General features: G+C 42.1%; 2 protein-coding genes across 2 annotated transcripts; both read left to right on the top strand.

Moving 5' to 3' along the window:
• The first annotated feature begins 8,068 nt into the window (after positions 1–8,068).
• LOC104448485 lies at positions 8,069–16,958 on the top strand. Its single transcript, XM_039316156.1, has 17 exons — positions 8,069–8,273; positions 8,372–8,435; positions 8,695–8,803; positions 8,972–9,034; positions 9,913–10,016; positions 11,169–11,235; positions 11,342–11,413; positions 11,855–12,016; positions 12,233–12,306; positions 12,394–12,491; positions 12,887–12,994; positions 13,361–13,458; positions 14,140–14,277; positions 15,072–15,119; positions 15,821–15,935; positions 16,454–16,554; positions 16,682–16,958. Exons 1-17 carry the CDS (start codon positions 8,183–8,185, stop codon positions 16,766–16,768), a joined length of 1,599 nt encoding a protein of 532 aa, XP_039172090.1. The 5' UTR covers positions 8,069–8,182; the 3' UTR covers positions 16,769–16,958.
• Positions 16,959–21,186: 4,228 nt separating this feature from the next.
• On the top strand, positions 21,187–23,472 carry LOC104448484 (30S ribosomal protein S20, chloroplastic). The gene is made up of 3 exons (XM_010062320.3): positions 21,187–21,424; positions 21,528–21,697; positions 23,050–23,472. Exons 1-3 carry the CDS (start codon positions 21,271–21,273, stop codon positions 23,290–23,292), a joined length of 567 nt encoding a protein of 188 aa, XP_010060622.2. The 5' UTR covers positions 21,187–21,270; the 3' UTR covers positions 23,293–23,472.
• Positions 23,473–23,821: the final 349 nt, after the last annotated feature.

Here is a 23,821-nt window from a genome sequence, read left to right as displayed (position 1 = left end):
CAAGGTAGGGCCGTTTTGTTCAAAATAGCCAGGGATCGTTTTTTATCGCAAATTTAGGAAGCGAGTGAGTTGTATTTGTAAGGAAAAATGCCAAGATGATCGGAGGAGTATCGATTGAATTTATTGAGGCCAAATCATGTTGATTTAAACAAGAACATGTGTCCGGTTGGGAGGAAACTTAGCCAATTTCGTAGCTCCCCATTTCCCTATGATTTTGGACCATTTCAAGTGTCCAAGGATGTGCATGGTTAGCTGAATTGCAAACAAGGAAGTGCTTGTGGTTGTGGTTGAGTCAAGGGAACAATATGGTGGAAGATCAAGGCTTGTGGCCCCTCCAATCTCTCCCTCCTTCCTCTTTCCCCCTTGCCATGCGACCGCCTCTCCCTCCTTGCCTTGTTCGAAACCTAGCAACCAACGGAGAAACGTGCGTCGACCCCACAAGCCGGAAACGGCCGCGCCACCGCATGCCGCCGGAGCGGCCGGCTCACCTTCGCGTCCGCTCGCCCGTGCTGCCTGTCCGTGCGTCCCAGCTCGTCGTCCACCTCTGTCCGCGTGACCCAGGAGCTCTCACGATCAACTCAGGCCACCGTGAGCCCTGTCCAACCACCGTGAGCTCGTGTTGTTGGTCGCTCGGCTTTGCCGTTGCCTTCACCAGTCTTACTTGACTTGTTCAGCCTTTGTTTTCTTTGTTTACAGCAACAAACAAAGGCTAATGAAGTGGGTATTCTAGCAGCTTCAAGGCTGTTTTGAGGTGGTTAGGGCCTCAAAATGGGGCCTACCATGGAGTTAATCGGTCCCCGTTGCATTCCCGACATTTTGAATTGGACGGATCGTGAAACAAAGGAGTTGAACTCACTAATTCCCGCTTAGTCGGTTAATTACGATTATGGATTGATTAGGTTAATTAAGCATGGTTTAGGTGGATAGATTAGATTAGATTAGATTAGTTAATTTAATTATACGCCGATGCATGTTAGGTGGTTAGTTAGTGACATTAGCAAGTAGACTCGTGCTATTAATTATTGAACAAAACTTCGAATTTTTCCGAGTCCGTTTTGGCTTTCAATTAGGCTATAACGGCCCTAAGTTGAATTTATTGCATTTATTTATTATTTTCCGTAATTATTTAATTAATTATTTATTTTTGGAAATTCAAGGGATGGTCGGTGGACCGGAATTTCGTGCCGATTGATGTGGTGCTATCTGTTTATTTAATTGAGTACCGAATTGTGGTAATTGAGCGAAATTTGAGATTATGAGGATTTATACCAAAAATTAGATAATGTAGGTATAAATCTAAGAAATTACCGAGTGGGGCCGTGATGCTACTAAACTTAAGAAAAGTGCCGAGTGGGACCGGTGATGCCACTAAACCTAGAAAATTGCCGGGTGGGGCCGTGATGACCACCAAATATAGAAAAGTTGCTAGTGGGGCCGTGATTACCACTTAGTTTAGGTTGTGCCTGTTAGGCCATGGCTAAGAGTTGAGAATGATTAATTGATGTGACCGTGTGATGGTCTCGATGACATATAATCGACCAAGTCGATTGATCGATAAGTCGATCTGATTGAATTGAGTGGATGATGTACCAGTCAACATTTATGAATTGAACTGACTTGCAGGAATGAACTGAGGCCAAAGTAAGTTCTCTGACGCCTATTTGGGCTTAGGTAGCCTTTAGGGCGTATTGGCTTCCTAATCGGGTCTTAGGGGGTAGAACTTGCTGAGACGTAGTCTCACCCCGTTGTGGGACAACATTTCGGGTCCCTAGATGGTAGCACCTCCCCCTCCTCTCGTGCATTTTGGTATACCGGAGGAAGTCACAGAAGTAGGTTATCATATTTCAATACACCCTCACCCTAAAGGATCGAAGTATGTAATGATAAAATCCACTTGTCTTGGTTGACGTGGGTGAACCCGAAAAGGTGCCTCATAGGTACCGGTCATGGTATCGCCACTATCATGATGGGCGAAGGGAGGGTCTGTGTCGGAATCCGATATACCTCGATATGTTTTGGAGGTTGCGCTTGGGAATGGCACCGTAGATCCCGAGGGTGGATCGGTAGTGGATGCCAAGAATCCCAAACTCGAAAGCGATCCTGACTCTCTGGTGTACTCAGTCGAGGCCGCCAACTGGAGCAAGGAAGAAGGGGAGATCGATGAGGACGAGGACGTGGAACAGGAATAATTTAGCGATGATGAATAGTTGTGGTTGTTAAACCCCTGCCCCCTACACTTGACAGGTGTTTACTTTAAGTAAGCTAGGTTCTTCACTTGACCCTACACTCGATGGCCGCGTAGTGGAACGGTGTCCAGCCACCTTTGTTCTCGATCATGCAAAGATCAAGGCCTACTATTAGAAGCTCCCTTGTGACTTTCAAATCCCCCATGGCCGACACAATGTGTAATGGTGTAAGGCCACCGTGATTCAACTCCCTTGCAAAATTGGGCTTTCCTATTTTTCCTATTACGAGAGTACAAGGAAAGATGGATACGCAAATATAAGATTCGACACTCATGCATTGAAACATGAAATAGACTTGATGATGTCAATACATTCCAAACCGAAAAGGGATGAAAAGGCAATGATAATAGTGAGTTGACTGATGATAACACCATGTGACGATCATCACAAGCTTTTATACATGTATGCAATCTGACACGTTGAACTATGAACTTCCTAAAGTAGCTTGGAACTAGTCAGTTTCAACCCTGTCTTGACGATGTTTCCAAAGTTTAGCATGTGAGGTGTTTACGCCTCTATCCAAACACATTTAATGGTTTTGCATCAACAAATAGCACCAAAGCATCATGCTAACTTAGCCTTCTTCATCGTTGTCTTCATCATCTTCATCCATCTCTCTATTCAAGTTTGCAAGCTGAACGGGATCGATGGCCATCTTCTCAACCCAGAGAAAGAGACCACTCGGGATATTCCTCATGCATGAATCCAGCGTCAACAGCGGCTGATATACTTAGTCGGACCAGAAGCTAATATTGATTTTGAATTCCCATTTTCATCCAAATCCACATTCAAGTCAGAGTTCCGGACAAGCAGTTCTTGGGGTAGGAATGCTCTCTTTTGATTCATCGAGATGGTCACCATTTTCTGTCCCTTCAAGATCCTGATTTAAATTGTCCTACTTAGAAACATCTCCATCTCCATCGACTTCAAACTTCTCATTCTACACGTTGCATCCCCTCCAAGGCTCAACAAATGTATACTTAAATGAAATATGCCCCCTAATATCTATATGCTAAGCAATTTAATTTAATATTTTTTAAGGGCTAAATTTTAGTCCCTAATCTTCTATGTAATGAAGGAATGATTAGACCACCAAAATTTAGGTGTCAACAACTAGTTTTTTGAAGAAGATGGATGCAAAGTTGATTGGTGCTCGGGTATATTTGTCTTCAAGCGGGAGATTGTTATAGATGAAGCCAAATATTTTTAGGGGTTTTTTAGTCTTTTCCATCAAATTTGCTTTTAGGTTAAAAGTGATACATTTACATTAGCAATGGCAAAACGCTGGTCGTCAAGACGCCGAAAAAAGAAAATAAAGAGGCAAGAAAAAGAGAGAAGAAAAAGTGAGTTTTTCCTTTATGAGGGTTCTCAATCTTTTTGTGCCCCGATCTTAAGAAAAGATCATCGTTGTATTCCAACTTTTTTCGAAGTCTAGTGGATTCGCAGAGTGCCTCTACGCGGAGACATAGCCCAGGTTTGGGTGAACTTCGTTAACAAATTTTCTAGCATGTTCTTCCGATTCTATTATTTTATTATTATATTATGCTTGGTGAATTGTTTGCGGCGTTATTTTTCTAGAATCAACGTGCGATTTCATAACACCTTGAAGCGGCGAGACACCGGTAGTCTTGGGACATTGATGTCAAATGGGCATTGTGAGACTAATCTCATAACTTGAATTTTACCGATGAATTTTTCCGTTATCATTCAATCTTCCTGCATAATACATGCCAAGGAAGTCTATGTTCATCATTTTTTAAGGCATATTAATCTAGTCTATAGGAGAGTTTTTTTTTTTCTATGAGACAATCTATGGACATAATGTGACCATTAATAAATAAATAAATAAATGCTTGGCTATGGCCATGACTACAATGTAGACAAATTATTTTAAATTATGGACAGTTAATTATTGGGGAGTGAACTCCCTTTTGTTATTTTTTAGTAAAGTTATTTGGAATTTCAAGATATTTTGAATGTTTTACTCATCATTTTCTGTTCCACCATGAGTTATGTTCTCTATCAAAGACTCATTTTATATCTAAACCCATTGTTTATAAAAGTTGTCTTTTGTGAAATGTGCCTTGCTTTCCTATCCCATGTTTTTGTTATCGGGAGTTATTTATACGCTCATGTGCATTAAAAATAAATGGGTCGGCAACGCGTCTTGGGAACGTCACATTTGTATCGACCACAGAGAGATGTGCGTGTGCTCAAGGTTCGGGGCATGGCAGAAATGAGATACCTTAGTAGTAAAAATCAAACAATTCCAAATTATCTAAAAGACAAGCAAGATTGAGATATTGCTCTAATATCGGCTACTTCCGAGTAATATTGACACTTTTGCCTCTAAGTCTTTATAATGTGACTTCAAACTCCTTCTCTCGGTGCACTTTTACTGCGAATGACTTTCTGCTATTCTTACAATGAAAAGTTCATAATCTTGGCTTCGTCATTGAGTTCTATGATTATACACCACGAGCATATACTTAGACTGGCAATTTGCACCAATTCGATTGTGTGTCAAAGTGGATTGCAATTGAAATGTTAATGTCTATGCCTCTACTCCACTAATAACTTACCAGCCATCTAGGAGACTCTGGAACAAAGAACAAACCCAAAATTTGTATGACACGGGGAATGCAACCTAAAGATGAAATCACCAAGAATGACTTTTCTATATTTTCCAACTCATTCACCACATAACATAAAAAGAGGGAACTGAGACACTATCGATCGAGCCAAGATGCGCCAAGAGACAATGGTTCGAGAAAGTAAATCAACGAAAAGCCATAGCATATCATGAACTGCAATAGAAGCCAACTATATGTTAATGAGCAAATGAATTGTCTCAACTCAATTTCAATTTCTACGTTGTCCAAACTTTTTGACCTAATTGAATGCAATAAATGCTCCCCTAAACATACCCACCTTTACATTCCTCTCTTCCGAATGAAATGCATAGGCCGCACAAGAAAACAACACTAAAGGAGAACTGAAATATACAGGACAGCAAAGGGCTTTGCTCGGTTTTGCGATACTTCGCAAAATGACGGAGAGAGGGCCGACGAGAGATCACGGCACGAAAGGCAAGCGGTGAGCCATGAGCGGCGTCGGGGCGGCTAGGCGAGTGGCGAGCGATGTCGGCGATTGGACAAGAGGTGTTGGGGGCGATTAGGTGAGCGGCGTCGGGGGTGGTTGGGCAAGCGATGAGCGGTGTTGGGGGGCTGGGTGAGTGGCGGCGGCATCCACCGGGGACGAGCAACCCGGCGGCGTTGAGGGTGAGTGGCGTCTAGCGGCCGAGCTGTAAAGGCAAGTGGGGGTGACAACGTCGAGGGAGGCAAGGCGGGCGAGATTGGCATCCAACGGTGAGACGAGCGTGATCTAACGACGGCATCGAGGCAAGGGGCGTCCGGCGGTGGCATCGAGGGCAAGCGACGTTAGGGAGTGGGTAGAGGCAAAGAACGAGAGAGGAGAACCGAATTGACTGCGAGGATAAACACTAAACAATAAAAATTGATTTGGGGATTTTTAGGAACCCTAACCGTTCTAAAGGGGCCAGTTCGAAGCGAGAATTGTCGGTTCCTAGAAAAGAGAATCGAGAACAAACCGAACCCTCCGGTTCGGTTCTCTTGTTCCAGTTCTACTCGGGAATTGCGCTCACCCCTACAAGGGATCATGGCAATGTGCTTTCAAATGGATTTCAACTCAAGTCAAGAGTTGACAAGTTATTTCTCGAGAAAATGATCGAGGAATTGTGCCCTCAAATTGGTTCATTTGCAAGTTCATAATTGATGATTGTTACTGAAATTTGTTAAGCACCGAGGCAAGCTGTTATCTTTGTTGTGCGACAAGTCAAGGATCTCGAACTTGGTGGCATGGCACATTGAAGAAGGGACCTTTCTTGTAATATTATTACTCGCAATAACATAAAATAATGTGACAAGCGATGGAAGTGGAATAGGCCCTTCGAATTTGTTGTCGACAAATCTATTACAAACTAATGAGATGTTTGAGAAAATCTCTATGGGGTAGATTCTACCATGAAATTTGTTAGACCGCAAACCAAGGCCATACAATTGTGGTAGAAAGAAATGATGAGACGGCCGAATCGAAGAAGCGCCAAAACACACTTGACATGGCTTGAAAGTACGGCCATGGAAGATGCAACAGCGGGTTACAACATCATGGTGAGGGCAGCATATCTTTTTTCTCATTTCTGCCGACAACTCGTTGCAGCGTAGTACTACAGTACACCACACATTTCTTTTCTTTCTAGTCTTTTACTTTGTTTCAACCTTTTCTTTCCTGGTTAATATCACGATATACTTATGACAATTTATCAAAAATTAATCTTTTTAATCACAAAAAATTTCAAAATAGTACATTTATGATAAATTTACTTCCAATCAAAAATCCTAATCGGTGCATTTGTAACAAGTTTATCTTCCGTTAGTATTACGAAAAATCATAAATTGATACACCTCAGAAAATGAAGAATAGAATCTCAAATTGAAATATCCATAAACTCCTACGGGTCATTTAATAAGAGTGAAATTAGAGGAAACTTTACCGGTTTGGATTTTTTGATGATCAAAATATTAGTTTATAGTAAATTTGTCATATGTGTACCCATTTGAGGTTTATCGTGGCATTAACCCTTTTTTGTGCGCTTTAGTTTTCTGAAATTAAAGATGATAGCACAAGATTTTGGGGGCCAAGGAGATGAGCAATTCTAAAGTTACTGTGGTGTTCGGGTTGTTACTATTCTCCCATCAAATTGATCCACAGGTTAGCATATTGAGCAGTGCCACGGCCCTTCAAAGGAGTGGGTTGGATTGAACAAGCAAGCCGTGTTTGACATCCAGTGATGTTGAGAACGGCCCTCCGTATCCTTGGCTTTACTTGAAATGGATTTAACGAGGGCTTGATCAATGGGTCGACTTTTCAAACTTCTCAATGGCCCAATGGCAGGAGCGGTCAACAAGCGATGTTGACGAGAGTTGACCTGCCCACCAACGATGTTGTCGAAATGGTCCTGTCCTAACACGAACTAGCAGAAACTATCTCAAAACCCAAAGAACCGTTCTAAAAGTCGGTCCTAAACAGGTGGGGTTGGGCAGGCAAGTAGGAAGTGCGCCTTTCCGGGCCCTCCAAGCGACACCGTTCAATTTCTCTTTCAGGCATCACTTTCCTTCAAAATCTTATTGGGAACTTTGTAAGATCTAGTAGGCCAACCATTCGGCCCATATGCATTTTCTTCTCCATACGTATGAAATCTTTGTGCATTCGCGTGCATAATCATGCGAATTTTTGCTCAAACTATTGTACTTAGTAAAAGGGAACGGAGGAATTTTGATATACGTTTCTTCAAATCTTAACCTCCCCGCATCAATTGCTTCCTTGCCTAGGGAGGGAGGTTGAAACCAAAGTCAAGAAGAAAGTGATATTTCAATTTCCGTGCATAATAGAGTAGATATCCCGTTGAAAAAATAGAGACATCGATCGGTTTTCGATGGGGTTTGTGACAGATGTGCCTATGCATACATACTCTTTTAGAGACTCGTGGTCATGAGTGGGTGTGGGGTTATAATTGTTAGGGGCCTAATATAAAAGTTCTATTTTGAGCCTGAGCATTATTACTACGAAAATAATGCTAGAGAGGCTCTTATTACTCTGTTATTGAAAATAAAGAAAGAAAAAGAAAAGAAAAATAGAATGGGGCTGACCGGCAAGACATCATGGGCCCATTGGGCCGGGCTCGTCCTGCAATAAAAGCCCATTTCTCAAACAGATCGAACGGGAACTTGTTCATCGTCATTCAGACACGAACCCCCGGCGATTGCCACGCGAAGCCGGGGCAACTTCTCTCTCTCCTCTCTCCTCTCTTTTCTCCCAGTCTGTTGCATCTTCTTCTTCACTCGGCGAGCGAAGCGATGGACCAGACAGCGCCAATGGAGGAAGAATACTTCATGGAGGACACCTCCCGCTTGCTGGAAGCGGCTTCCGACTTCGCCCTCTATCCCGGTTAGGGCTTTTCCCAGTCTCCGTTTCGTTTCTCTTCTCGGTTTCCCGGAGTTGCTTTGTTTTCATTTCTTCGTCTCTCGTGGTGCCTGCTGATTCAGGCGTCCAGAACGACGCGGCCGCGAAGGAGTTTCTCGATCGCTTTCCTCTTCCCGTCATCATCAGGTGACGTGTTTCGCCCGATTCCGACTTCTTTTCTGCTTGATTCTTTTTTCTTCGGGCAAGCTTGTCGTTCTGTTTCCTAACCATTTCTTTTTATCATCTTCGCTGGATTTCTTCGTTCTTGCGATCCGACAGCAACTCGTGACCGTCTACTGTTTGTTGACGTCGTTTTTTGTTTTGTTTTGTGGCTTTTTGCTGATTCTGACTTGCTCAAGAAGTTATGAGAATCGTCTGTTCGATTTTGGTTTTCTCGTATTTGCAGTGCTTTGCAAGCCAGAGCGGATGTGCCTGGTCTCGAGAGTACACTGGTTAATTGTCTGGAGAGAGTGTTCAAGACCAAATACGGCGCTTCCTTGATCCCGCACTTTATGGTATGCTCGAAACCTTCGATAATCTTATGTTCCTGTACCATGGGAACCCTTCTGGATGGATTTGAATCGCTTCTCTATTGCGTTTGTAGTCTAGGCGGCTCTCTCTCCCCCTGTGCGCGTATAAAAGGATGAGCCTCATGCTTCCCCGATTTTTATTTGTTTGTGCAGCCTTTTGTACAAGTTGGTTTGCAGGCAGCTTCACAAGAAGTCAGATGTCTGGCTTGCAAAACGGTAAGTATGAAATAGGTTCCAACGCCTGCTATTGATTTAGGTCCAATGGATGATTTCTGTGTTCTGTGGCTATACAATTACAACACCAGATAGCACATGTTAACTTTTAAAATGCAGAATGCCAACCGCACTTAATTCACAGCTCTAACTTCCAATATCCTGCTCTTTAGCTTAGAGAATAAGCTGCCGACCTGTAGTCATGAGGTGGACCACCTTCATGAACTTGCTGTAGTTCAGAAATAGTGAGCCCATAGACAATCGCAAAATGAGCGCATCCAGTCATTACATAAAGATCTTTTAAAGAAAGTCAGCCATCCAATTCTAGAAAAAGCTTGGAGTTTTCCACATGTGGTCATTACTCCGCACCTCGCTTCACTTTTCTAAAACAAGGTTGTTGGTTTCCATCCTCCTAAGGTTAGATTGATGATCACCTTCTTTGGTGGGATTGGTTACAGACAAAGGGAAACAAAGTGTTTCTTGGTCGTTTACATTGATTTGCAGTTGATCCTAATTTGTCAAGATATATAAAAGATCACAAAGCTCCCGGTTGCTTATACTTGGTAAAACCTTCTGGTTTCTTATAGTTAGGAAAGGAAAAACATGTCAAAGTCAGTTTTATCAACTTGATGAGATGTTATATATGTTTCTTCTGTTTGTCCATATTTCTCCTGAATGATATTGGAATTTAGAAGTAAGAATATTTAGCAAGTTACTGAACTTAGTTTGAGGGAGATATTTACTGGAGCTATGTCTGGGAGAAATGAAAAGATGAAATGTCCACCCTGAATTCAAAGTTAAGTTATGCGGTGATTATATGTACCTCACTTTGAATTGTGCTCTTAGTTTTTTTTATTTCTTCTAATTATTATTTTTTTCAGGTGTCTTGCCTGTTGGAGAATTCGGATGAAAAGTCTTTGTCTGCTGTGAAGATAATTATTGAGTACAATATTTACCCACTTTTGCTTGATTGCCTTGTTAATGGGTAAGAACATAATAATGATTTTTTTTTTTTTTTCAATTGGCTCTGTATTATGGAATTTCTTGATCTTGACTGTCTACTCTATAGGCACGGTCTGTTGTTTAAATAGTGCTAGAAATGGGAAGTTTATGATACAGAGGAGGTTGGCCATGTAAGGGTTTCCAGAAAGGTAGAAATGAGTTTTATACATATATTACATAGAGGAAGATGGCCATACCTAGGGTTTCCACAAAGGTAGAAGTAGTATATACTTATATAGGTAGAGGAGGGACTTTTGAGACCGAAACCCCAGTCTTGTCGAGTAAAGCGGCAGCCACTATAGAGATGTCCCTGGATCTTGCACCACTAGTCATTGTGATGTCCATTAAAATTTTAAGATGAATTGACGCTCAACATGTTTGGTGATTTGAGATGTCAAGGAGATAGCATCCGAATTTCCTAGTAAAAGAAAATGAGATACACTTTGCTCCCCACTTGAAAAACTACCAAGGATTTTGTAGAAATGCCAGCTCTATTTGGCATTCAAAGCAATTTATCAACTGGGACTGATTTTGCTAGAGATGCCATTACTAGACATTCTTTAGCAGACTCATCATAGTGGTCCAGAGCTCGGTCAGTGAGATAGCGGGAATTAAGCAGCCTCTGCCCAGTAGCACCATCGGCTCTGTTAATAACTTTTATGGATGAAGTGAGGAAATCGAAAGAGAGGGGAAGTGAAGGAATTGGAAGGAATTTTGAGAGAGAGAATAGTTCTCTCCAAACTGACCTTTTGCTGCTGTTTATGCCTTTCTTAGCAGACTTGAAAAGCGTTACTGTTTTAAAGGGTAAATTTGTCATTATAACTTACATATGTTTACTTTTACCAACAATTCTCTTCTCTCCATAGTCTTCTATCCAAATGCTAAAGGAGAAAATTGCTCTCTGCAAACTTTTGGAACAAAGAGTTAATTGCTGTTGAGTAAACCATTATGTAACTTGGATGTATGGCATGGTATTCTCTTCAAGTTCAGAAACAGTCTCTCAAGACTCCTGCCTGGGTTTTAATAAAACTAAGCGGTGCTAATTTTAGTGATTGACAATATCCATGTTAGAATTACAATGATTTGGTCGGAATCTCTTCCTATCTTAGTGAAATGTAGTTCGTTTGTTCTATAGAAATGAACAAGTTGCCGCAGCTTCAATGGATGCTATTAAGACTCTGGCATGCCTTCAAAGAGGCACGGTAAGGATTTGACTCTGATCTGTGCTCAGACTTATTTCTTATGGCTTCGGTTTATTGATATTATAAGCTACTTACCTGAGATGGCTGTCTTATGTTTACCTTGCAGAACATTGTTTTTCCAGCCAGTGACAGTGAAGTTACGCATCTTAGAAACTTAGCAGCTCAATGCTCGTCATTGGTATGGATATGTACATGTTGTTACTTGAACAGTTGAACTTACATTGCCTTGCATCAGTTAGCCAGAACAAGTTCGATCAGCTGGTTACTTCCTTTGTCTGGACATATTTGAAGAAGGGTGATAGTCACCCCCCTTTCTATCCAAATTATTGATTACAAGTGATGATGCAAAATCCTAGGCACTAATGAATAGATAATTTGGTCATTGTGCTCAGATCTCAATCTTATGCGAAAAATCAACCAAGTGCTTTTGCAACGGTAGTTTTTGGTTGATTGTGATTTAGCCTTTGATGTAGACGTTATTATTGTACCATGAAGTCATGGAAGCTGATAGACGAAGTCCATACTTGCCTTTGCACTATGTTTGCATGTACGCCTACTTATGTACACTCGTAGAAAGTGGAGTACTGATAAAATTTCTAATTTCATAACCATGTTTCAGGGTCGTGTTCGGGTTCTAGCTTTGATAGTGAAGCTGTTTTCTGTCTCCAGTTCTGTTGCATCAATTATCTACAGTTCCAATCTACTAAGTTTATTTGAGGCAGAAATCAGCAATTTTCAAGATACCCTTGTAACTTTGAGTGTTCTGGAGCTCCTGTATGAGGTTTGTTAATCTCTATGCTTCTCCCTTTTCTCTTTCCCTAGTGAAGAAACATACTACTTGCTCATGCACTTGCAGTTTAATATTTATATGAGGGAGGTGATGTCCTTGGCATAGTGAACTACATACATCTGTAACACTTATTGAGTTTAATTGATCTATGTTCCTTTGTTTCCCTAAATTTTCGTAATTCCTTTTCTCCTTTGTACATTTAACAAGATGGTTGAGATCCGGCATGCAACGGAAATTTTGTCAAGGACTGCACTTCTTCAGCTACTTGCTTCTATCATAAGGTAATTGAGAGCTTTCAATCTTGTTCTGAATTTTAGTTTCTACAGGTCCTAAACTGTCATCACTACGATAGCTATCATTGTTTGTAGCAATGCATCGTTGGAGTCAATTTTGAGGTCCAGAGCAATGATGATTTGCGGAAGACTACTGTCCAAGGAGGACACTTATATGTTTACAGACGAATCCAGTAAGGCTGATCCATCATTTCTGTGCATTTGCCCAATATTTAGCTTTTGTAGTCATGAGGAGATTAATTGTTTGGTTGGTATTGCCTTATGTCAGCACATTCTAAGCAAATTTGTGCACTATAATAGCCTTCACGCTTCAGCTAATCTTTCTATCTCATCACAATTTAATGCAATAACTAATATTCAAGTTCTCACTGGTATAACTGAGGAAGTTGGTGTGCTTGATTGAGTGGCTTGTCTACGTTATACTATGGTTTCTGTAGCTTTTCTTTCAATTATAAAGTGACATTATTCTTGCGTGATTTGTTTGTCCCATTGAGAATTTGCATTATGGGTTTACTTGAGTCCTTGCCCTACTGAGTGATAATTCGAAGACACTTGCTTTGTAGTGCAGGTGTCAGAGTAGTTGTTTCTGCCATTGATGGGAGACTCAGCTCGTCAGAGAGTCTAGATACAGATGAATGTGAAGCTGCCCTTGAAGCATTAGGTCAAATTGGATTATGTAAGTACTTTAACCATAATAGCTGGTTACATGTAGGCTAGTAGAACTACGTTGGTTTGCCATAGCTTGTCTGGCTGTTGTGTTCCCTGCCACAAGGAGGAGCTTTTATCGGTTCGCTATTTCACGAATTAAATGAATTGTTACCATACATCGAAAGAGAGAAAATAAAGATTGCCTGCATGTTCCCTGCTAGAAGATGCCTAGCGTACTCATTCCATGCTGGTTTAACAGATTAGTGTACTTCTTTTTCCATCTCCAATCTTGCTGCAGTAGCAATCCTTTTTTTATTTATTTTTCAATTTGTACCCTCGGCCATGGGAAACTAAGATTTTCTCTTCTCTCTCTGTCTTTTATTTTGGCTTTCAGCAACTCAGGGAGCTGAGTTATTGTTGTCGAGCACATATCCTGTTGCAAGACATGTAGTGTATGCTGCCTTTGACAGACAAGGACGTGGTAAACAGCTGGTGAGCAGATATATGATGCTTTTGTCCATGCAACTCTTTCTCTGTTTTGTCATGATCAATTATCAAATTAAGGGGATCCAATTAGTGTGAATATCTTAAAAATTAATGATCTTTTATATAGCGTGAGATGGAGTCAGTCCTTGTAATTTGAGAAGGTGATGACATCAAAGATGAGAGACAAAGTGAAAAGAACATGAGTTACATACTGCATAAGTGAAAGCATGTCCCTTTTATAGAAGAAGTAAGAGGACTTTTAGAAATGATATTTTAATTACGTTAGAGTTTCATTGGTTCTTCAGACTGTCTAATTTGAGTGACCTATTCAATGGATGTTTTCCCCTGGATATGTGCTATGCCTAGATTTTTCTACTGTTATCATGTTCACCATTCTTGCCACAATCTAATGAAGTTATGTTGACTCCATTTTCACATGTGCTATGTTATAAGTACTCATTATCTTAGGCAGTTTCTCTCATCACACATAAATGTACATGCTTTCATGCTTTCGCCAGAATAGTGCAAACTGTGGTTAGCTTCTTGAGAGTTTGTAACTTGTCAAATCTTTGTACTGTACGTGTCTTGATTTATGGCTTACTCCATGACAAACAGTAAGCCAAGGTCAAAGATTTTACTTGTATCTCCTGTGGTAGTTTATTTATGATATGATATTGAATTGCTCAGGCTGCATTGCATGCACTGGGAAATTTGGCTGGAGAAGCTCGGTCAGATAATAGTGTAATACTGAATGGTTCTGCAGAAGAAACCCTTAGACTCTTGATATATGAGGCTGCATCCAGGAGTCCAAAGCTGACACCATCGGTAAGTCGAGTTCTTTTGTCCACTTTTAGTGTGTTAGCTTATGGTAGTGGCTCATCTTTGTAATCTGTTCTTTGGTTGATGAGGTTCAAGAGCAAAATGGAGATTTTAAATATGAATTGTCTAGAAAAGCTAGTGATATGAAATGAAACTTAATTGATCATTTGTGATAGTGGAATGTGCCTGATATTTCAGAGAAGGGAACAAAGAAGCAAAATGGTGATATAGCAGTCGAGGAAATTAAGGACAACCTAGATTAACAAGAGGTCTCAAAATTGCCTTCAGCTTATTTTAGGTGCAGTGTTTGCGAAATCCATATTAAAGCTCATGAGCAGGTTGGCAGATCCCATATTTGGGAGAAAATTCTATAGTCATCAACAGCAGTTCCTTTGGGTCATTGACTCATTGCGACCTTGAGTATACTTGTAATCTATATTGACATGAAGTTCTATGATCTCATAATGAACTCACGAGACTGACCTGTTTAGAGTTTCTCATCTTTTCTGTCTGTTATTTTATTTTCTTCTGTGGAATCTCTTCCTTTAGTGCTTTTATGTCTATTTTAGAGCAAAAGCTAGGGAGCATGACTAACTAGCTGTTGCATTCACGCACTGAATAGAAACGATACATCTCCTGACCTAGTGAGATGAATGTGTGATGGATATAAGTCATTAAGCAACAGCCTTGAAGACAGTATGTCGAAACTGTTGAATGCTTGTTTAGCAACTCCTTAATTGGGTGTTTTAGCTCCTTTTTCTTTTTCCTTCCAATTGCTGAGCTTGTGCCATGATTCGCAGGGCCTTTTCCTATCAGTTCTTCAGCAGGAGGCAGAAACTCGTTTAGCGGTGTGTCATTTACAGATCTCTCTCATTTTTATAAAATATTACTCTGGACAAATGTGGAACTTGCTCTGCTTTGGATTTGGGTGCAATTATTACTGTTTATGTATGTTCCTTCATGCATAACATGCATCAACCAACCTTGGATTTTATCTATAAAACCATTCAGAGTTCTGAGTATTTGGCAGATCCTCCTTCAGAATCTTATCCTTGGGTAGTGTGTTCTACGCTTGCTTCTTTAGCTGAAGAGAAAGAGGGGAGGACTGGAAATAGATGATTTTGTTATAGGAATTATGAATCAAGTTGGTCATTACCTTTCTGGTTGTTTCCTACTCTTTCTCAGTTTTACTATTGTGCATCCACTTATGGTTACAGCAAGCAGATCCATTTGGTAATCAGGAGCATCAAGTAGGATTTCTTCAATTTTCCAGGAAACATAATGATTGGTTCTATGTTATTTTCCTATGCACAAAAAGAGGAAAAAACTTTTTGTAGGAGCCAAGCTTTGTTCTTCCTTAGATGTAAAGTATACATAAACTAAAATAATCAACGTGTAAGTGTAAATTGTTGTTCTGGTCCAAAATTGGAGATTGACCGATGAATGTTGAGATCTATTTGATGGTTTTTAGCTATGTGCTTAATGAAGCTCATTGCTATTTGTGGTTAATTTTGCTTGTCAGCCATTGTGATGAGCTTGATATTTCCAGGGTTATAGGCCGATTACAGCTTTGGTAGCTAGGCCATGGTGCCTGATGGAGATCTGTTCAAAAGAAGAGATAGTAGATATCGTAACTGACCCGAGCATTGAAACCACAAAAATAGGTATTTTTATATTGCTCACTTTCCTATTCACCATGTTACGGAAGCACCGACATGATCATCAGATGGAGATGTTATCCCTTGAAGCATGTAGGATGGAGCTTTAGTAATTATGTCAACGCTATTTCCTTAAGCATAAGTGTTTGTGATTACATATTTTGGACCATAAATTTGTTAAAGGTGATCTTGTGAAAGTTCTTTTTATATTTTCTGTTTTTTTTTTTTTCTCCGTTTCTTCTGCTTTTGTTGTTTGCGGGGATGTGTCTTTGGGCCTTTCCTGCAATCTTGTTTATTTCTAAGTCCATTAATTTGAGTGGTGACTTAACAAACGCACAAATGCACACCTAGTAGAATTCATCTGGAGTTGAATCTCTCTCTCTCTCTCTCTCTCTCTCTCTCTCTCTCCCTCTAGCAGCGCACGCTTTTTATTTTTATTTTTTATCCTTGTGTTGAGTGGGTTGAAGCATTATCCATCGCTTGCCTCTCATTTAGCGTTTTAATTTGGATGGTGGACTTCTCAGGCATGGAAGCTAGGTACGGTTGCTGCCAAGCAATACACAAAGCTTTCACACGTTCAACCAAACTGATGAGCGATCCTTCTCTGGCTGGAATTGCTAGCAAGGTAAGATACACAAAGCGGAATGCATCATCTCCATGTTATGCCTTGGCGTACCAAGATTTTATTTGTTATGTAGAGACCCGGGTCGTGTGTCTTTGTGACTTGATGATGTTCCCTTCTTTGCCCACAGTTGCAAGATGCTGTAAGAAGGGGTCCCTTTCTTGCAAGAAGGCGTTCCGAGGCTCAACCTGTTGTAATGACAGCCGAAAGATTCTAGACAAAGTCAATCTCCCAGAACTCGGGAGGAGCATATACTAGTCCGTGCTCAAGGCCGTCTTTCTTCTTTGTGCTCGGAAAAACATGCCCGCTTCGAATGCTTGCTTGAATTATGGCGTTTTCGGACATGAACGGAACTTGTAAATCTCAGCAGATTATAGGGGAGAATTACCAAAAAAGTCATAAACCTATTGCAATTGTGCCAATTCAGTCCTAAACTTTTTTTTTGACCGATTTAGTCCTAAACCTTTTATAATTGTGCCAATTCAGTCCATCCGGCCAAAATTGACCGGCCGGCGCTGACGTGGACACCAGCCATCCAGCGAATGCTGACGTGGCATTTTTTTAAAATTTTTTTTTTTAAATTTTTAAATGTTTTTGATTTTTTTATTCTTTTTTAAATGATTTTCTTAATTTCTTTTATTCTTTCCCCTTTGTCTTCTTCCTTGTTTTGTCTTTTTCCCCTGCACCTTCTTCTTCAACCTTGCGCCATCTTCTTCCCCGAATCTTTCTATTCCTTCTGCAACTTAATCGAACCAGAATTTTTGGTGACAAATCAACCTCTATATGCGTAGTATCCAGCATACACATCGCCACCGAACCAACACCAACCGGCGGTCACCTGCTCCAATCGACGGTCAACAACTCGGACGCTTACTCGGCAATCGCAACAATCAACGGAAAATCTTTACACGAGATTAATTTCTTCCATGCTTGGCTTTCTAGCAAGCATATAATCACCAGTGAACTACAAATCACAGAGACGAACCGACTAGGGTGGCCTTGAACCACATGGCACGCCGGCGGGGGAAGATTTCCGGCGAGAGGAGGATTTACGGCGAGGATTGAACCCGAGAGAACGTTCTTCGGGCGGCCGCACTTAGAGTGGTGAGAGATGGGAAGAAGGATGGAGATGGTCGAGGTGGCTTGGTCGAGCCTATCGAGGAGAAGGAGCGGCGCTCCCAGAAAAAGAAAAGCCCCCGCTCTCTTTCTTTCCTTTCGCCTCTCCCTTTCTCCCTCTGAAATCGGGAGAATTACCAAAAAAAGTCCTAAACCTATTGTAATTGTGCCAATTCAATCCTAATTTTTTTTTTTGACAATGTAGTCCTAAACCTTTTACATTTGTGTCAATTCGGTCCATCCAGGCCAAAATTGGCGGCCGGGACGTGGCATTTTTAAATATTTTTTTATTTTTTTCGAATTTTTAATATTTTTGGAATTTTTAAATTCTTTTTTTTTTTTTTTTTTTTCCATAATCTTCTTCACCTCTCCCAGGCCGGCCGGCGGGAGGCGAGCCGGCAAAGGCTCCCCGCCGGGCGGAGGCAAGGGGGCGCGGCGAGGCCGCCGGATCTGGCGAGGTCGGCCTCGCCGGCCAATGGCGAGCTCGCCCCCCGGCCGAGGCAAGGGGCAAGGGCGAGGGCGAGCCCGCGAGATCGCGGCTCGGCCTCGCCGGCCGTTGCGAGGGCGAGGCCCGCCCGAGATCAGCGAGCTCGAGCCTCGCCGGCCGTTGGCGAGGCGAGGCCCGCCGGATCGGCGGCTCGGCCTCGCCGGCCACCGGCGAGGGCAAGGCCCCACCAGATCCGGCGAGCTCGGCCCTCGCCAAGGCAGGGGCGGAGACGGGGAGGAGAGAGAGACCGGAAGAGAAGAAGCGGCGGAGCGGGGAGGCGGTCGACCGGGCGGGGGAGGGAATCGGGGAGGCGGAGCCGACTTGAGGAGACGGCCGGACGCCCTCGCGCGCCGCGACGAAGAAGACGAGTCCCTCCGCCGAATTCCCCGATTCGCCCCACCGAACGAACGGCTCGGCTTGATTCCGGACCGCCGCGAAGCTCTTAGATTCCGTCGGCCGAACCTCGCGTCAATGGCGGCGTCCGCTTGCAACCGAGCGATGCGGCGAGCCGACGTCCCTCGGACCGGCCCTCAAATCGGGCGTCCGATCGTCTCCTCGGCTCGGCTTCGCCTCCCCGATTCCCTCTCCCCGCCGGTCGACCGCCTCCCGCCTCCGCCCCGGCCTTGGCGAGGGCCGAGCTCGCCGGATCGGCGAGGCCTCACCCTCGCCCGGCGGCGGCGAGGCGACCTCGCCGGATCTGGCGGGGCCTCGCCCTCGCCGGCCCTTGCCTCCGGCCGGCGGGCGAGCCTCGCCCGGCCGGCCGGGAGGCGAAGAAGATGATGGAAAAAATAAAAAAGAATTAAAAATTCCAAAAAAATTTAAAAATTCGAAAAAAAAAAAATTAAAAAATATTTTAAAAATGCCACGTCGGCATTCGCGGTCCACGTCGGCGCCGCCGGCCAATTTTGGCCGGATGGACTGAATTGACACAACCGTAAAGGTTTAGGACTAAATTGGCCAAAAAAAAAGTTTAGACCGAATTGGCACAATCAATAGGTTTAGACTTTTTGGTAATTCTCCCTCCGAAATCTCTCCTCCTCAAAGCGTTCCTCTCTCTCCCCCTTGCGATATGGTTTCAGCCAAGAAAGAAAAGATGCCCCACCCGTCTCTGTGTGAGGAGAGCTTCCAAAGAACCCCAGAACGTTTTGATGCGGCCTTCTGCGATTCCCCAAATAACCAGTGAGCCCCCTTTGCTTTCCCTCGCGAGCGCTCCTGTATTTCCTTCAAGCTTTCCCTCTTCGTGAAAGTTCCAGGCGGTGCAAGCAAGAAGAATGTTCTACTCTCACCTGACTTCTCACCCCCAAAGGTCTCCTCGGCCAGAAATCATCATCCTCTCGTTTGTCTCCGGTTTCTCTCAGCAAGCAACCTCTCTCTCTCTCCAATGGCCGGCGAGGGGAAGGAGAAGATGGAAAAAAAAATTTAAAAAATTCGAAAAAATAAAAAAAATCATATTTAAAAAATGCCACGTCGGCGTTCTTCGGACGGCGGCATCCAGTCCCGGCCGGCTAATTTTGGCTCGGATGGATTGAATTGGCACAATTATAAAAGGTTTAGGACTAAATTGACAAAAAAAAAAAAAAAAAAAGTTTAGGACTGAATCTGCACAATTACAATAAGTTTAGGACTTTTTGTAATTCTCCCGGTTATAGGACCCAACTTTTGGTTAATCCCCTAAGTAAAAGCGTACTGCCATCGTCTCGTTATCTCCGGGGTGAGATCTCTATGCAACCATTTTTGGGGATTGAAATGATGCAGTGTGGCCAGTATTTTAGAGATCAACGACAGAGATTGCTAAATCACCAACGTGATTAGCAGGGTGATTAGCAACTTGCACCATGATCAGTACCTTATCAATGATCGTGGTTAGGAACATTTTCGTCATTAGCAAGTCGCTCGTCTCGGATTAGCAGGAAGTATCTCAAGGCGATTGACGAGGTTCCTTTATAAAAAAATATCGAAAATTACTGATTTAGCTTTTTATACAAAAAAAAAAAAAGAAAAAAAGGGCCTCGGTATTTTATTGATTGGCTACTTTTTCATTGCGCTTAACGAAATCTGTTCGAAGTGTTTTTCAGTAAGTTTCAAGAGGAAGAATAGAATAACTCGCCTCTTCTAATGGCCTGCCACGCCAGCACAACTTAACTTCCTTAAAGAAATCGAACCTTAATATGATTCTAAGTAGAAAAAGCACTTCTTTTCAACGTTGTAGATGGTATGGTAGTATGTATTTATCTTTTTGTGCCTATATATTTTCAGAAGAATAGCAATTTCCAAAGTGGAAAAATAACTTTAAATTTATAAGGAATAATTAACCTTTTTTTTTTTATCGTAGTTAGCGTGTTTTCAGAGAAAAAAAAAAGGGGTATGTTTTCTCATGTAGAAAGTATATTTCAGTATGTCAGTATTTACTGCAGTTAAAGCTTCTATTCAGTCCGTAATTTCTCAATATATAGTTAGCAATTTTTATGGAGGAAAGTTAGCTTTCGATTTAGCAGAACTTTAGTAGCCTCAATATTTACACGAAAAATTAAATATCATTATAAAAATGCAGAGGAGTCGAGTGAGATTTGGTTAAAGCAATAATAAAAAGAATCAAAAGAAAAACCTTAGTCAAGCCTAATTGCAATGATTGAAATAATCTCTAAACTCTAGCATGCAAATTTTTAATTTTTAATTTGTTCAATTTAATCCCTGAACTTTATCTCGATGCGTAATGTGTTACTTGAACTTTTAATCAGTTTAATGTGATCCATGGACTCGTGTTACATGTTTAATTCAATTTTTGAACTTTGTATGAAAATATCCAATGTAATCTTCTCATTTACTCATATTCAAGAATAATAATATTTTCTTAAAGTGTGGGGATTAAATTAAATATCTATCGAAAGCTTGAGAATCATGTTAAAAAAAATTAATTAGAGGACTACATTACTCATCAGTATAAAATTTATAAATTACATTGAATAAATTAAAATTTTATAAATTATATTATATAAATTTACGCACTAGCAAGGGGCAAAGTAGGGAATTCGGTCGTTTCCGCTGGCTAACTTGCAGCGACGGAGCTTCTACAAGATAAGGAGGCAGCGGGAGAAGAAGCTTCCCGCAGAGAAAAAATGGCGAGCTTATCTTCTTCTTGCTTCGCTGCTCTTCCCTGCAAATTCAAATCCCTCTCCCTCCACTCCTCTCCTTCTCCTTCTCACGGCCGCATCGCTTTCAGTTCCCTCCAGTTCTCCGCCAGCGTGTCGCGCGACGTTTTCTGCGCCGGAGGTAACCCTCGCCGACGACGGCCTTCCGATTCCCCCTCCCTCGCCGCCTCTTCTTCTTCTTCTCGGGCCTCTCAGCTCCGTTGCTCGTTTCTTCGTTTTTTCAGGTCGCCTGGCGGTGAGCGGCGGCGAGGGGCGGCGGCCCCGTTTCTCCGTGGTGTGCGAGGCCGCGCCGCAGAAGAGGGCGGACTCCGCCGTCAAGAGGGCTCGCCAGGCCGAGAAGAGGCGCCTCTACAACAAGGCCCGGAAATCCGAGGTCAGGACGCGGATGAAGAAGGTAGTAGCATGGCGTGGCGTTCGTTTCGGTTGATTTGATTATTGTGCGAAGCGATTCCGTTACGCGAGCTCTCGGCTGATCACCGGTCTCCGGTGAAGTCGTCCAAATGATTTTTGTTGTCTATCCTGGGGGGTGTTGGTCCTGGCATTTCGGATCCTTTTGATTAAGTTGTGGTCATGCAGTGCTGTTCTGTGGTGGGTAGCTCTTGTGCTTGATATAATGCCTGGCTCTTTTTGTTGAGCTTGATATTATATCAAGGTCTTGTGCTTGACATAATGCCTTGCTCTTAGAAAGCTAGGGTGAGATAGGATATATCTGAATGCGTCAAGAATCTGGGGTAGAATGGTGGAGAAACTCTTTGTAGGTGCAATGCAAATGGATCGGAGAATAAGGGATTGATAGCATTGCAAGAAGATGTGGCCGTGCGATGACTGCATAGCAAAAACTGAAACATGCATAAGTAGGGTGCGGCAGATTTTGCAGGATGTGCTCTTTATGATTCGACTGAGTAAATTGTGTTTTGGTGGATCCATTGGATGCAAATTTAATATCAGGCATGATTGGTCATCACATTTGGTCATTCAGCTTGTTAGAAAAATTTCACATATGTCTGAGGGCTGGATGTGGTTATGGTTTCAGTATCCTTCCAGTGAAAAAATATTTCAGTGCTGGTTGTAGTTCTGTTTAGCATACAAAGGTTGTTGGCATGAGCATTTACTTTTGTTTATGGTTGAATCGTAAATGAAGGAGCACTAATATAGTAGCCTCAAGTTAGCTCAAAACCATATCGTTTTGCAAATTTCATTTTGCCACACCATAGGAAGCTTCATTTTGTCAACAGACATTGAGTATGTAAATTAATGTGTAATTTGATAGCATCAGTCTGATCTATTAAGAATCTACTTGATAAGCGTTATCAGATTGCTCTCTATTGTAATTTACCAAGTATAGGCACAGAACAAAGACTTCCCTTTAAGATTTCTGGGAGTATAGCATGACCATCAAGCATATAGATGTTGTTAGTGTTTGTTGAACTTTTTTGTGTAAGATCAAGAAAATCGCATGTGATATATTCATTCTCAGATTGTTTGTGAGTCTCGCAGTTGTGATGTCCTGCATTAAATCGGGAGAAAGAGGAAAAAAGAGAAGAAAAAAAGTGGGGGGAGGGGACTGATAAGATGACTCTTCTGCTGTTTATTGTTCTAGCATCTGCTGCAGTGGGATGGGTGCTGGTATTCATCACCACGAAAAGCTGAAGTTTTGCTGATGTGTCACACCATCTGTGCCAAAAGCTTTCAACATTCTTTCTGATAGTTTGTTTCTACTATAGCGTTCACTTTTCTATTTTCCAGGTTTTGGAAGAGCTAGATGGGCTTAGGAAGAAACCTGATGCGCAAGCAGAGGAGATCCTGTCAATTGAAAAGTTGATTGCGGAGGCTTACTCTGTCATCGACAAGGCAGTGAAGGTGGGAACTTTGCACAGGAACACTGGGGCACGCAGAAAGTCTCGGCTCGCCAGGAGGAAGAAGGCTGTTGAAATCCACCATGGCTGGTATACCCCTGCGCCGGCACCTGCGCTGGCTGCAACCACTTGACTGTACTTCTCTATAAGCCTAGAAGGAGGTTATGGAAAGGTTTTGCATCGTGAGTATTGTACATTGGTAACCATTGCCCATCTTTTCTGGCCCTTTGGCTGGTTGATTAAAAGACTGATTTTCCTATATGCCCCATGTTGAATCAAAGAGGACCGACATTCTTTGATGTTTCAGTGGGTATGGATCATGAAGAGTGAAATTGCGTCAGGTAAGAGGTGATGAAACACGAGAATTCTCGATTGTGTGAAATCAAAGTCGAAATTGAAATAGTTCTGTCCGGAAGCATATCCATTATTCCACCCACCCCCAAAATGATGGACTAGGAGGAATTATAGATTCACTCTCTTCATCTTTCCAAAAATTTTACCGAACGCCCAGCTTTTTCTGGGCTGAGTTTCGTAAAATCAGAGTTAGTTGTACGATTCTGCGTAGGAAAACCAAAATGGTGTCGTAAAATCAAGTTAGTCATACAACGTGAAAAGGTGAAATCAGGGAAATGTGTCAAAACATTCTCAGTGCTATCATTCCA

The sequence above is a fragment of the Eucalyptus grandis genome, chromosome 6 (genome assembly GCF_016545825.1).
Source record: "Eucalyptus grandis isolate ANBG69807.140 chromosome 6, ASM1654582v1, whole genome shotgun sequence".
NCBI lineage: Eukaryota > Viridiplantae > Streptophyta > Magnoliopsida > Myrtales > Myrtaceae > Eucalyptus > Eucalyptus grandis.
This window is presented reverse-complemented; position numbering and strand designations above follow the sequence as displayed.